Below are 16,528 nucleotides of genomic sequence, written 5' to 3'. Positions count from 1 at the left end.
TGTCTTCTACCGTCTCCTCTCCAGCCTCGCCTCCCCCCACTCCCCCCTCCCCCCCCACTCACTCTGCGATTTGTCCCCACCACATTTCCGCAGGGCGCTCAAGGTCTGCCAACAACCCCCTTCTGATAAAACTACCAAAATCACGAATCACTGCTCACCTTCATGCTTTTATTCCTCCTTTTCCCCGCCTTTGGAATAAACTCCCTCACTCTATTCAATCCCATTCTTCCTTCCAGGCTTTCAAAACAGCTGTTCACCACCACCTCTTATCATCCACCATCCAAATCCTCGATCTTTTCTACCCCCGATAATCCACCCAAGCCCACCTCCTTCAAATTCCCTGCTTTCCTTCCTGAAAGTCTCTGTAATGTCCATCTTCTATTCCGCATATTCCCCGTCCCATCCCTCTCCCTTCCACAGATCTCCTAATTTCTCTGTTCCCCACTGTTTTGTCCTTCCCACTCCCGCCCCTCCTGCCTCATGCCCCCCTTGCTGTGCGTTGTGTGTTCGCTCTCATACGAGCCTCGACAAGGAAAACAAAAAAAAGGGAACCCATTTTCATAGCCCAAGTAGTTCAGGAATTGTGCAAAGTAATGCAAATCAAACAGCATTCTCATTGCCCTTCCCACCCTCAATCAGTTGGAGCGGGAGAATGACAAAATGGGATTCTCAAAAAATAAAATTGACAAAAATCTGTCGCCAGACCTGTGAAATGGCGAGATGCTTTAACAGTAGCTTTAATATCAATGCGTTCATCAGTAAACAGAAGGACAGGTCTCTCCCCACACAAAATTATAATGGGTAGACCGATGAGTCTGCCAGTGTCATCTTCTTTAAGAGTTGAGGAAATAGATATACATCAGATGGACGATACCATGTTGACATTTTGCACTGCATTGACACATCCTGTTGAAGCCTTAAACTCACAGGTGAAGGAAGCACTGCTGGAGCCAGCCACTGCTGACTGCCACTGCTTCCAACCTGGTGACTTTGTGTTTGTAAAGACCCATAAAAGAAAAAAACGCTCTACAGCCAAGGTGGACCGGCCCCTATCAGGTATTGCTGACCACCGACACCGCTGTGTAATGCCAAGGCAGAACAACATGGATCAACTCCTCCCACTGCAAAAGAGCTCATGGAGAAAACTTGAGCAACAAGGAGACATCCTCAACCGCCACCCCATGACAACATGGATTGTTTTCAGCATCTTTTGCGGTGTTGTGCTAGCAACTATACTTTTCATGATAAAATAAGGGGTACTCCTCTGGTCAATAGGACCATCATCTGCTGAACATAGCAGTACAGTCGAGCATTTAAGTCGTAATGCTACGCAATATGTGCGCAAACGCATTCCGCACTTTCATACACAGCAACACTCATATATCGCTGTTACAACCACACTCACACATCCAGGCATGCATACAGAAACACAAACAGCAACAGCTCCAAATTGATACCACACGCATCAAGTCACCCAGATTAAAGGAAAAAAAGGAAGTTCTGACAAACCCACGACAAGCTGATTTGCATGACGAAGGGCTAAGTGAGATCAACTCGTATTCGGTTATTTCCTTAAAACATGCCCAACATGCAAATCAGAGCAATTGCTGGGTCTGCACCCATATACCCCATTCGTGACACAGCAGACTGCCACATGTGGAAATTCCATTTGATGAAAGAGATTATCTGGGTATCGGGTGGATAATACATTACGATTTGTCAGCAAAAGATGAAAGCGATGGTGGGGAAATCACGAGCTTTTTCGATCATTATTACCCTCAATATAATTTCTCGAAGCCTCCTCCGTAACTTAGAGTTTGGAAAAAGCAAGAAGGATATATCTGCTTAGCCTGGAAGAACCCCAAAAGTGAACATAATTTTGGGAATTCCACATGTCAGTATAAGATACAAGTCGATGGCATTGCAGAGAACAGAATGGGACCCAATAAAACATACCCGATGGTGGCCACAAATGGAACCTATTTTATATGTGGAAATGAGGCTCATGCATGGCTCCCAAAGAATGGTCAGTTCCTGCAGCTTAGGCGATGTGTTGCCTCATATGCACTTGCTGACTCACTTGCTGAATCCCCAAGCTTGAGGAATAGAACTATTAGTGAGACTGAACGGTTCTTCATGATTGGTTTTCCAATGTATGGCATGGCAAAGCCTGCCAGAGAACTTATCAACATGGCAGCTTCTTTGGAGGAACTTGCCAACGAGACCGCTGACAACCTCCATGACATCAATGCTGAAATGGTAGCCATACGAACTGTAACCATGCAAAATCGCATTGCCACTGGACTTGTTGCTCGCTGCTCAGGGGGCAATATGTGCCATTATTGGTGATGAATGCTACACCGACATCCCTGACAACTCCGAGCGCATTGACAGTTTATCTGCAAAGATCAAAGCGGAAGAGGCAAAGTACCACAACTACAACCCCGATGATCTTGGACTGGTCTCTTTGCTGAACGGAGTTTTTAGAAGTTGGGGAGATAAAATATTGCAGTACCTCATCAGGGGACTCGTATGCTTCATTGTAATAATGGTGATTGTGAAATGCATTGTTTCCTTACCAGCATTGTACATGGAGAAGGCTGCTGCTAAAGTAATGGTTCGTGTTGAAAGTCTGTCACCTGAATGGGATAATGATTTTTTTAAGACTGTAAAATTAGATTGGAGGACCAATAAAGAAAGTAGTTATCCTTTATAAGATAAAAGGGGGGGGGGGGGAATGTCGAAGTGAAATTACATTAGGCAATTGAAATTAGACATTTACACACTCGCAGTTTATATAATTTGCTTAATGTGCCTGCTTTTATACGTGCTGCTATTTCTGATGAACTTATACACACTGAATAACAAAAGTATTATTCTGCTTATTATTGAATCCAATTAACAGTATATGTATTTCTGTTTATGATAAATTTACTCTTATGTTACTTAGAAGCATCAAAGGAGTTCTAGAAGACAATTATATAACTCCTTGGTATTCTGGTATTCAAACTTGTATTGAATATGTTAGCCCTTAAAAGCATCTGCTTTTCTTTTAGAATTAAACTGGACAGAGAGCTTGTGTGCTTTTTCAGAAAACACCTTATCTTATGTTTGTATGTGACCCTCGCTTCCATTCAGTTGCTTTTTCAGCACAATGCCTCCATTCTTACCCTTTTCCCTCCCTCCTTTCCTATCCAAGCTTGGATAAGAACCTTACTTTGAGGACAAATAAATTAGAAGGGTTGTTCCCTTTTCCAGGTACATGTATTGAAGCTTTGAACTCTGTTGCATCGATTCTGAGTTGGAGATTGGTTTCTTCGACATCGGAGACTGCGGTTTCTTCAACAGAACCCTTGGGCAACCTGAATGACATCTTTCTGTGAACTGTCCCATGTGACAATAGCTTATCAATGCCCAAGGTTGTTGCTTAATTATTTTTTGACCCAGATATAAACTGTCATCCTGGTGTTTCACAGGCAGGTTGTTTCAGCAATGTGTGTATGCCATCTCGTGGATGTACGTTAGGTGGGTGTCCTGTCTGCTGACATTATTTGGTGGATGTTGAAGATCCCGTGGGGTCCTTTGTAAAGAGTAGGTGAGCTTTTGTCAACACCCTGAACAAATTCCAAATCCTTACCCTGACTTCTTGCAATGTCACGCAAGCCATAGGAACTGGTTTGGCAGAACTGACGCTCTGTATAGAGCAAGGTTCATGATCTGATCCTTCATGACATTTCTGATTCAAATATATCTTTTGTCTGAAGCTCTTTCGAACCACTGACTCATTGACTGACTCACTCACTGACTCATTGACTGATAGTGAAGATCGGTACCTTGAAGGTGACGTAGAAAGCTGAAATTTTGCGAGCTGATGGACATTGAAGCCAGTACACCAGAAACAAAAATCACAGAATCATCAGACAACATCCATAAATGAAAATATAAACAAATGGAAAAAAATGCAGGTGAGTGACCCGAGACAATGGGGAAGCACGGTAATTTTGTGTGCCGTCAGACATCAAAGCCAATACACCTGGAAAAATAACAAAACCATTGGAAAGTGTCCCTAAATGAAAATATAAATAAATGAAAAAAATTTAAAAAATCAAATGCAGGAGAGCAACCCGAGACAATTGGGAAACATGGCTCGTATGCTTACACAATATGTAAGCACACCCCTCTAGTATATTATATAACGCTCATTCTTACCGCTCTGACTGACTCACTGACTGATATTAAAGATCATTACCTTCCGGGTGATGTAGAAAGCTGAAATTTTGCATGCCGACAGACATCAAAGCCAATACACCAGGGGGAAAAAAATCACAGAATCGTTGGAAAAGATCTGTAAATGAAAATATAAATAAATGAAAAAAATAAATGCAGCTGAGCGATTCGAGACAATGGGAAAGTACGGTCATTTCGTGTGCCGACGGACATCAAAGCCGATACACCTGGGAAAATCACAATATCATCAGCAAGCGTCCGTAAATGAAAATAAATAAATGAAAAAAGTAAATGCAGGTGAGCGACCCAAGAATGGGGAAGCACGGCTCATTATTGCTTACAATGTGTAAGCATACCATGCTTGTATGTATATTCATCGTCCTCTTTAATAGGTTTTATACACAAACTCTTCCAAAACACAGAAACCTTAATCTACTTTAATAATGTACCTGATAAAAGCATTGATTATTAAATAATTAAATGGAAACACACTTTTCTAAACAACATGTGTTGCTAAAAACAAAACTCAGAGGTTTTGTGTATGCAGTGCTGATTTACCCCCCACCCCTCCCCCCACACCCCTAAAAATAATCCCTCCCTCCATGAGTTACCTTTCCAAAAGAGTTGATTTTAGTTAGTTTCATTAGCTCATCAAATATTTGAAATAAACTTCCTTTCTACTTACAAGCCAGTCAAACGTAGTAGGGTATTAATTATTTGATTGCCTTCACATCAACCCTAATTTGATTTGACTTCAGATAAAATCAGGTGCTGCTTTACAACCATGCAACCTGTTGAAAGACATTGCGTAAGTCTATATCATGTGCCAGCCACAGCATGATGGTGATGATGAAGAGCAGAGTGGGTGGATGGTTGTTCTCCAGTTACAATCATCAACACCATTCATGGGGGAATGATGAGATGGTGCAAGTGTGCAGGTCATACACTTTGGACTGACTATCTGTGGGTGGGAAGGACAGAGCCATAGGTACAAATTAAATTTGCAAGACTGACTTTTGTACATTTGTACATTTGTACAGAAAATGAACATGTCACAGGATTATGGATTGAAGGTTTCTTCTAAAACCTTTTCAAAATTGAAAGCAGCTTTTGCTTGCTTTCGCATATCACTTCTGTTTATGGAACCATGGATAATGGCAGAAAGCCTTTTTTATCCATGCTTTTATTTTTAGCTTTGTAGAGATTAATCATAACACATGTCACGCTGATGAAAACAGGCCATCTTGATATCTCGTATGCAAAGTGATAGAATTTGTAACCCCCCCCCCCACCCCCTGCCCTTCCCCTATTCCTCCTTTTACTTACTCCTATCTCCCAACTCCCTTGTAACCCTTTATTTTTTTTTTCAGTCATTTCTTTCATTTTATATGCCTACCTAATTCATATTCAGCACCACGTAGCTGTGCTCCAAGTTCAGCACGATGTAGCTATTTTTCATTCGACTGATCCTGCTTGTGTTAAATCCACGATGAGTGAGGTCAATATATCCACGACATGTTATGCCATAGAACCGACTTGAAGGTCTGTTCTTGTGATGGTTACCGTGAGGTTTATCGTACTCATATCAGCAAAAGTACAGAAATGCTTGTAAGTTTAGCGTTCCATCTGAAGTGCCCCTCAATGCAGCACCTCCCTGCAATCACAGTGTCAGATCACTTGATGGGATTATGGATTTTACAGTCAGATCCAAATGACTGTCATAACTCGACAACTCTGTCCTGAGGATACGACTGATAAACTCCGTAAAAGATGTGCTCAGAAATTTTGAGATAATAACGTGCTAGAAGTGAATCATAGTATATCGAGAATTGTCTGCTTGTTTTTGGGGGTCTTTGTTTGTTTGACTTTTGTGCACTCATTAACCGCTGGACAGAATGGGTTTAAAATTTGTGGTTGTATTCAAGGGTGCACAGGAAGATTTTAGGTGATAAAAATTCCCCTGATCAGTAGTCCATCATCTCCGAAAGTCCCATGATCAATGGTCCATCATCCCTGCTCATTCCTCCTTTCCATGATTTGGCCATCCTGAGAATTACTCTCATCAATTGTCTTTCATTCCCAAAATTTCTACTTATCACCATTTGTCCATCATCCGCAAAATTCCCCTCATCAGTTGTTCATTGTGCACGAAATTCCCACGATCAATGGTTCATCATCCCTGAAATTCTCCCTGATCACGATTTGTCCAGCATCCCAGGAGTTCCTCTCATTTGATGATCATCCCCAAAATACCTATGATCAATAGTCGATCATCCCTGAACACTGTCTGTCCAGCATACCCCAAAAATCCCCCAATCAGTTTCATCATCATCCCATAAATTCCCCTAATCAGTTATTCATCATCCCTGAAATTCCTTCTGATCAATTATCCATTATCCCAGAAATTCCTCTCATAAGTTGTTCATTTTCCCCAAAATTCCCACGATCAATGGGCCCTGAAATTGAGATAAGTGGTCCCTGAAAATGAAAAAAATGACTGAAATTCCTCTGAGCAGTCACCCATCATGCCCAAAATTCACTTGATGTCATGTCACGATACTGTGAAATATATTTAATTAGAACGGCACTCGGTAGAGCAAATACCTCCGCCAGGCTGAAACATTTACATTTTGTATCCACCGATGGGTCGCATCTGAATCCGGACCTTAACCAAAATCGAATCGGCTTGTTCTTGTCACCGAACCAACTCATCCACATAGTTTTGTCATAAGGCATCCACAACTTTTTGAGATATCGTGCTATTATATACATAGTTTTTGGCCCCATCTCTCAATGGTGAAGAATCACTTAAAAATTAAAGTCGTCGGTTCCAGATCCGGATCTTCACCAAAATCTAATTATTTCGTCCTTGTCACAGACCCAACCTGTCCACCAAATTTCATCTGAATTTGTCTACAACTTTTTGATATATCCTGTTCACAGACACATAGACAAACACAGACAGACAGACAAATAGATAGGGGTGAAAACATAACCTCCATCCACCTTTGGAAGCCGAGGTAACAAGACTCCATGCACTGACATGGCCATTGAAAGGGACCATGTTCGGAAATACATCATGATGTAAACAAAAAACAAAAACCTACAGTAATTATAGATACTTACTCAATATCGTAATATCAATCCAACTTTAAAAAAAAAAAACTTCAGCTTCTCTTTGGTGATCTAACAATGACTGTGGTGAACATAAGAAAGCCAGGACGGTTTATACCATGCAGTCACAAGCCAAGTGAAAGTACTTACATCATAGGGAAAGTGGCATTCATGAGCACCTGCCTGGGAACAGGTAACCAAATCTGGTGAAAAAAAAAGCGAGGAATGTAATAAAAACCTGTTTCATCACCACACATCAAAATCAAAAAGGAATGCTGAGATAAATACCCAGACAATGTATCTACCTGTACAAGCTTATCCATCACCAAATAAAACATTGTTGATTATCACCTCAGGAGGGATGGCGTATTGACCTGGAAAAGTGTAGGCCTGAAAAGGACATGATAAAGGAAGTACATTTTAGACTTGAATATATGAGAGATTTTAATTTTTTTCAAAAAGCACAATTAATATTCGAACTTGGTATCTTGACTCAACTCAAACACAAAACGGTTCTGCTCTGAGGCTTTGGCCTTGGATGACTCATCAATCCGATTTGTTATCCTATTCTTCATATATTTGTTAAATATATTATTATCCTGTTATGTATATATTGTTATACTGTTATTTGTTATTTATATAGAAAAAAAAATTTATATATATATATATATATATATATATATATATATATATATATATATATATATATATATATATATATATATATATATATATATATATATATATATATATATAATGCCTGGTGTTGGCGTCGTGGTTAGGGTAGCGGCTTGGGATCCAAAAGGTCCTGAGTTCAAGCCCCGTTCGGCCACTGAATTAATACACCAGGGGGTTGACTCAGCCTGTCATCCTTCCGAGGTCGGCGAAGTGAGTACCAGTGAACTGGGCCCGGTGTATGCCCCGGTTAGAATATGTGTGCCATATCCCTGTGTCGTAAGAGGCGACCAGGGTTGCGTCAGGAAGGGCATCCGGCGTAAAACATGTGCCAAATCATTATGCGGATCATAACGGATGATCCGCTGTGGCGACCCCGAAAGGGAGCAGCCGAAAGGAGAAGAAGAAGAAGAAGAAGAAGAAGAAGAAGAAGAAGAAGAAGAAGAAGAAGAAGAAGAAGAAGAAATATATATACATATATAAACACATTTATATTCATAAATATATCTATATATATATATAAACACTTTTATATTCATAAATATATATACATTCATATATATACATATATACACATATACAAACATACATTTATATTCATATATTAACACATTTATATTCATAAATATATTTACACATTTATATTCACAAATAAATATAAACACATTTATATTCATAAATATATTTACATACATTAATATTCATATATGTATATATATATATATATATATATGTATCTTCAATATATTTCTAAAACTCTTATCTTTTATGAATGTATCTTCTTCTTCTTCTTTCGGCTGCTCCCGTTAGGGGTCGCCACAGCGGATCATCCGTATGATCCGCATAGTGATTTGGCACATGTTTTACGCCGGATGCCCTTCCTGACACAACCCTGGTCGCCTCTTACGACACAGGGATATGGTACACCTATTTTAACCGGGGTATACACCGGCCCAGTATACTGGTACTCATTTCGCCGACCTCGGAAGGATGACAGGCTGAGTCAACCCCCTGGTGTATTAATTCAGTGGCCCAACGGGGCTTGAACTCAGGACCTTTTGGATCCCAAGCCGCTGCCCTAACCACTGCGCCAACACACCAGGCTCTTTTATGAATGTATGTATATATGTATATATGTTCCCGAAATACAGCCAAAACGGTACACGATAGCACAAAAAATTTACAGACACTTTACTTATCATTCGCCTGCGGTGTGCAGTATCAAGTTTCGTTCGAATTTGGCAACGAAAATTTTTATTAAAAAATCAATTTCCGATTCAGTCAAGTACTCTTCGGGAGTATTTGATCAATGCAAACAACCTCAGCGGTATAGTTCGCTGGAGCTTTGTTTTTTTTTTTCTTGAAATTATTTTTTTCATCAACCACTGTCACAACGGAAACCCAACGGGTTCACGGATCGTCTAGTATATCTATATCTATATCTATATCTATATATATATATATACATACATATTTGTATTTATATAACTATAAATTTATATATATATATATATATATATATATATATATATATATATATATATATATATATATATATATATATATATATACAGTAGACTAGGTGAAAGTCGGCAGCGTGTAACTCGTCACTTCGCCTAAGTCGGCAGCATCAAAAAGTCCCGAATTTATCTCATGTTAAATCCCTTTGAATAAAGGGTCATCCCTCTGTAAGTCATCATCTCTAAGTCGTCACTTTGTCTAAGTCGTCAGATTTTGTCCATTCCCACGAAATGGAAACTCAAGTAAATTACCACTCCTAACTCGACACACGGAACTGCTGCCTCGTGAGAATCCCGATTTCATGGAATCGTGATGCTCGCTCATTGATTTACACCGCCAGTGATAGGCTATTTATAACTGCGTACACAAGTTGATCGCACTGCAGGCAGGACAATGGCGACTAAGCGTAAGCTACAACTAAAACCTACCAAGAAAAATACGACATTATCCAGTTTTGTGAGGCAAACCCACTGATGAAGAAAACAGCCATAGCTGAGAAGTTGGACATCAAACGGCAGACATTGAACGATATCTTGAAGAATAAGGGCAAGATATTTGGCCAAGTGGAGAAGATCGTGAGGCCGGTGGGAAGTGTGAAATGCGTGAAATGTGTGTCCTTTGAAGATGTCGATGACGTGCTCATCATCTGGTTTCGGCAAATGTCGGCTCAGCCAAATATTCGGTTTCGGCCGATTCGGCCGATTCGGCCAAATATTCAGCCGATACTGTCTTTCGGTGGAGGATTGCCCAGCCAACATCATGGAATACAATGACCGATTTGAATCCTTTCTCATGCACCAGATGCCCAAGAGTTTGAGGCAGTTAAACATAACAGATTACTTCGCGAAGAAGTAAAGGATCGATCGAGCTTAGTGTTGAAGTCCGATCATGGTTTTATATTGGCTTGTTTTGTACATTACTGCACTCACTTACACATAGGCATTGAGTGGTAATCATCACCACGATGACTGTGTGTCATGTAATTTGTCACCATACCATCACCGATGGTATACGAGTTGTCTTACAGAGTTGTTTATTATCTTTACTTTTGATAAACTGATTCATGAATTCCATCTTTGCTTGCTCACTTTCCAACTCACCAACTCACCCCCACATATGCCCCGAGGATTGTGTTTTCCTTTTGGTACAACAGCCGGCTCTCACACGTACGTGTCCAGGCCACGCGCGACTTCATCCTTCACCCCACAGTCATCATGAATGTTCGCATACGCGTAAGTCGTCACATTTCTAAGTCGTCACTTTTTTCTTGGTCACGATGGTGACGACTTACGCCTAGTCTACTGTATATATGTATATATATATATATATATATATATATATATATATATATATATATATATATATATATATATATATATATATACATATACATATTTGTATTTATATAACTATAAATATATATATATATATATATATATATATATATATATATATATATATATATATATATATATATATATATATATATATATATATATATATATATATATATATATATATAAAGGGCATCCGGCGTAAAACATGTGCCAAATCACTATGCGGATCATACGGATGATCCTCTGTGGCGACCCCTATCGGGAGCAGCCGAAAGAAGAAGAAGATATATATATATATATATATATATATATATATATATATATATATATATATATATATATATATATATATACACATATATACATATATATATATACACATATATACATATATATATATATATATATATATATATATATTTTTTTTTTTTTTTTTTTTTTAATATTTATTTATCAGATCTTCACAACCAGGACCGTTAATCGTTATTGGAATAATGACACCAGGCTTTATTTCAGGTTCTTTTGATATGTATTTACCAAATGATATTAAACATGAGAGAAAAACACACCGTCGCAAATCCCTACGCTTCCCACCTAAAGCAAAGTTGAAAGATGGCAAACTGATGAGATTGATTCCTCAATGTGTGTACCGTCCCTCAGATGGACGTTAAATGGCATACCATCTGCTGCCATTAGTTGGTGGACATTAAAGATTGCTCGATGCCCTTTGCAAAGAATAGGTGAGCTATCGCCGGCACAACGGACAAATTCCAAATTCCTGCCAAAACAAGCAGGAGGCATTGTTGCAGCGGCACAGTTGTGTCCTCAGCCAATGATGACAACCAAGCAGTCCTGTGCTGCATGTGAAAGAAGAAGCTGTTTAACTTACAGAAATAACAAATTGCAATGTATTCGTAACATTTTGTTTTTATTCAATAGAGTGTGTTGAGTCAGGTTTTGCAAGAACAATCAAGTGAGACCTGAGTGCCGTTGAAGATGAAGGATCCATTAGGTGGCTTGGGCCTATATGGGATCGTGGCTCCTTTTGGAGGAGACTTCCCCAGGCAGCACATGGAGGAAAAGCAAACATCGTGCCATATGTTAACTCCAATCTTTCAATTACACATGTTATTGAACTGTGTTGAGTCCTTTGATTTTGCATCATTGCATATTGTTCTACATTTCTCAGAAACAGCTCCATGGCTATTGTGTGCAAATTTGGAGTCCCCATCTCAGGAAGGATGCGAGGGTATCGGGCTACCAAACTCAACCCAACATTTCAGATAACTACCAAAGTATCAGGTAACTGCTCAAAGTGTCAGATAACTACCATATGTAGCTCGACTATGTAGATTGAACCTGACAACACTGGAAGTTAGAATGGCACTTGGAAGAGCGCACGCCTCCACCAGGCTGAACAGTTTACCTTTTGTATCCCACTGATCGGGGGGATCTTCATTTGGACCTGAACCAAAATCGGATCAGCTTATTGTAATCTTAATCGACTTGTGAAGAATCACTTAAAATGTTTTCGGATCCATCTCCGAATCCGGATCTTCGAATCAATTTGTCCTTGTCGCACACCCAACCTGTCCACCAAGTTTAGTCCGAATCCATCCACAACTTTTTGAGACATCATGCTCACAGACAAACAGACAGGAGGGAAAACGTAACCCTCATCCACCTTCAGTGGCAGAGGTAATGAGAAGATTATGCAGAGACCTGCTCCAAATTTACCGCATCTTTCAGCAGATATACATTCACCAGTGAATCTTTCGAAAAAATCAATGTGCTCATCTCGATATCAGGAAATACTTCTACAGCCCTCGAGTAGTGAACAAGTGGAATAAGCGACTCCACATTGCTGGAGCCATTAAATCAGTAACATCCTTTAAGATAGAACTGTCAAAGCATGGGGTCTCATAATGGGATCCATATTAATCCAAACAAACACCGGTCTTCTTCCTCACCAAAGGATCCTGAAGCTCAGCATGTGGTACTTCAAAGATGATCAAAGGTCTATAGTTGGTAGCTTTTCTCACACTTTAAGAAGTCATCTCCATATTACACATGTAGGGCAAAAAAAAAGTTGTTGGATAGGAAGGCAATGGATAGTTAAGGAGAAGTTGGTGTGGAGGGGGTACGGGGGGAGTTCCACTATCTTCCTAACGTAATATGTCCATAACCCTGAAACAATTTTTTTAGGTGAATTAATCTTGCATTGAAAACTTCACGAAGATTGCTCATAATTCATTATCTTCATGTCACAGAAGAATGATGTGAGCATCACCTCCAGCAAGATGATGCAGATCTGGCGCACACACTGCACGATGGCCTGCGGTGTACCAGAGATTGTGACTGCCCGTTCTGTGGAGCTGGGCAGCATGTCACCCGCCACCTGCACCTGTGCACCTGTCGACTGGAATTTAGTGCATTCAGGTAAACAAAAGCAATGTCATTCACAATCCAAACTTAATTTACTGCAATGTGGAACATATTCTTTGTTACTTTTCATTACGTTTCAAACTTCAGGATGATCAGATTCAATATCAGTTGCAAAGTTGCAAGCAAATGAGGGGTTTGCAAATTATTTTGGGATTTTATATTTTTACTGTACAGCAGAAATTTCTGTGGGTTCAAGGATGCACAAGGAACTTGGATGCAAGAGGAAGCTATTTGGCCAATCAAACCTTTGCTACATTGACAATATGAAGTCAATCTCAGTATATGAACTTAAATTCAATGGGGTGAGGAGGATGTGGGGTGGAGGAGTGGGGATGAGAACAGTGGGGCAAGCACAGACATCACCAAGGTGTTATACACCTATATATATATATATATATATATATATATATATATATATATATATATATATATATATATATATATATATATATATGTGACAACAATATTATTATTCTAAATTACAAATTATAAAACGAGAATGGCACTCAGGAGAGTGCATAGTCTCACCTCATATCCTCATACTGAACAAAAATACTATCGTTAACTAAATGCGATACTATTACATCCCACTGCTATTATAGCTCATCAACACAGACATATCATCCATGCATCATATGTCACATACATTGTCATTATCCGTAGCTTTATTGGTTAATTAATGGGATATTTAACAACCACTTTTGTGCACATTAAAGCTAAATTGAGTCAATGAAGATTAATATGAAAAATAAACAAATGTCACCCGCAGGATGACCCATATCTTGCCAAAAAGTGACCACGTGTGACTTCTTTAAGGTCACACTGAGGTGAACAGAGCTGCTATCCACCAGGAGCGACTCCTTGAGGAATATCTGCCTACGAGAGATTCCGATGAGAATCGTTCTACAGAGTAACCATGAAAAATATGCATTTGCCTCATAACGTCACCAAATGACGTCATAATGTCTCAAGCTTGACATATCTCGAAAGCACTCATCGAGGTGTTCAATTTGAGGTCCTACACGATATGGTTCCTAAAACTTGAAAATTTGACCTTGGGGTCAAATATGTTTGACCTGAGGCGCTAACCATGAAGGTCAAGGCCAATCGCCACCAAAAATTAATCAGCTGAGCGTCAGACCATGAACTATATTCCCATGAAGTTTGAAGACGATCCGATCAAAATTACTCAAAAAATAAGGGTTTCGTCGACTCCCCTGATTTGCGACAAAGTGACCTTGACCTTTGACCTTGACCTTCAAAATTTTATGCGCTGAAAGGGACCTCTATAGGCCTCTGATATGCGAAGTTACAAAAATTTCCAATGATAATTGTGCTCTGCAGAATTTTTTATACGTGATTACAGACAAAATAAAATAAAATAAAATAAAACATACAAGCTGACCAACATATCTTGCAAAAACTTCGTTTTGGCAAGATAAAAATTCAAACTATATCCCCCATGGCAAGTCGATGGTGTGTATGAAGTTTCGCATTGGTGTGTTTAGCGGTTCTTGAGAATATTTTGTTCATTTTTTTTTGTCAATCCAATATGGCCGCCAGACCACGTGACTGGTGACATCATTAATTAAATTTTTCACTCACATTGGGTCTTCGATGAGATCTATGAAGTTTCAGATTTTTCGGATAACGGTTTCAATTCAACCAATTATGGACCACTTCACCAATGAGATCACCCTATATCATTATCGTTATCACCCTATATACCCCATGGGGAGTTTATGACATGTCATGTTTAATTTTTTTCGTTGAGTGGTTTTGGAGAGAAAGATGTCCAATTTATTTTCATCCAAACACTCACACAAACACACACACAAACAAAAAACAAACACACTCGCAGACACACACACACACACACACACACACACACACACACACACACACACACACACACACACACACACACACACACACTCGCAGACACACACACACACACACACACACACACACACACACTTGGAGTGAAACTAATTATGTTGATTAAAAAAACAAAATTGGGTGGTTGGGGGTTGGAAGGGGAAACATGGTTGTCGGGTGAGGAATGATCGAACACAGACAGCACGTTCGTCATTCACCTTAAGATGAAACCCTTTCACAGACATCACAATCATGCAACAGGTATCCAATCACTGATCCATACCTCAACTACTATCATTCCGGCCAACTTTCCTGTAGCCCTCTCTTCCCAGTGTTTCTAGATACCTACCAAACTCAAATTTACACCGAGCGACCTTTCCAAGGAAATTATTCTGCGCATTAAATACTCTGAGTGAAAGACCCTGATATGACCTTCCTACCACCCTACCAGGTTGGTGGCCTCTTTGTATTCTACCTCCTCCTTTTTGGTCTTGCACCATCTGCCCTCTATTGGCTCTGTCCCTCCCAGGTTTCTGTAGGGTGCACATGGTCTGCCAGTAACTCCCTAAATCCAGGCACACTGCTCACCTCCACTCACTGGTTCCTCTTTTCTCTCACCTGTGGAACAAACTTCCCTAGTCCATTCAGTTCAGTCCCATTCTTCTCTCCAGGGCTTCAAGTCAGTTGCTCACCACTACCTCAGGTTATCCCCCATCCATACTCATGATCTCTTCTATCCCCAAATGACCCCATTCCCAAGCACTCCTTTTTTTCCAGATTTTCCCTCCTCTCCCTTTCCCCTTCTTGTTTGTTAGTTGCTTGTTTTGTTCCTTTTCTGTTTCATCCCCGCTTTTCCCCTTCCTCTTCTTGCTGTGTTTCATTCAGATTGTGTGAAGTTTGTTAACCCCCATGTGTCCTTCACCCCCTCTCCTTGATCTCACTCTCACCTCTACCCTGCTGTTAGTGTTTAACCCCCTTTCCATTTTGTTCTCTTCCATTCTGCTCTCGCTCTTCCATGAGCCTCGATCATGAAAACAAAAAATGAACAAATCCGATGTCTCCTTCCCTTTACTCCAAGGCTGTGTGGCCCCTGGTCTTGTCACTGTCTAGTTTACAGCTCGATTTTTAGTCTGTCTCTTTTTGAGCCTTTTAGCTCGTCTTTTTAGGTGTGTTCAGTCATCCTTTGGTGGGGGTGAAATATAGCGAAGGTGGGGTTGTAACTTCAAGCACCTCGGTGAGCAAACCCCAACCTGTCCCCACATCTTGCATTTCTATCTCACCTGTACTTTGGTCACGTGAGCTTATGCGATCAAGCAGTGTTCGTGAGTGAG

At 39.9% G+C, this 16,528-nt stretch overlaps 1 protein-coding gene across 2 annotated transcripts in view; it reads right to left on the bottom strand.

The window, feature by feature from the left end:
• Positions 1–4,824: 4,824 nt before the first annotated feature.
• The window catches only part of LOC147030557 (poly(rC)-binding protein 3-like), a 36,803-nt gene continuing 25,099 nt past the window's right edge, over positions 4,825–16,528 (bottom strand). Inside the window, exons 7-11 of one of the 2 annotated variants that reach the window (XR_015055798.1) lie at positions 13,165–13,293; positions 11,855–11,929; positions 7,647–7,731; positions 7,492–7,544; positions 4,825–5,188 (exon numbers count right to left, since the gene is read on the bottom strand). Coding sequence is in view for 1 of the 2 variants with exons in the window: in XM_085872100.1 (XP_085728226.1) it covers positions 5,185–5,188; positions 7,492–7,544; positions 7,693–7,731; positions 11,855–11,929; positions 13,165–13,293 (300 nt within the window). In the remaining variant the exon portion in view is untranslated. The remainder of the gene's footprint in view (positions 5,189–7,491; positions 7,545–7,646; positions 7,732–11,854; positions 11,930–13,164; positions 13,294–16,528) is intronic. The other variant, XM_085872100.1, reaches the window with a different exon arrangement.

Source organism: Eptatretus burgeri, chromosome 3 (genome assembly GCF_056783735.1).
Source record: "Eptatretus burgeri isolate ZD-2024b chromosome 3, Ebu_testis_v1, whole genome shotgun sequence".
NCBI classification, from domain to species: Eukaryota; Metazoa; Chordata; class Myxini; order Myxiniformes; family Myxinidae; genus Eptatretus; species Eptatretus burgeri.
This window is presented reverse-complemented; position numbering and strand designations above follow the sequence as displayed.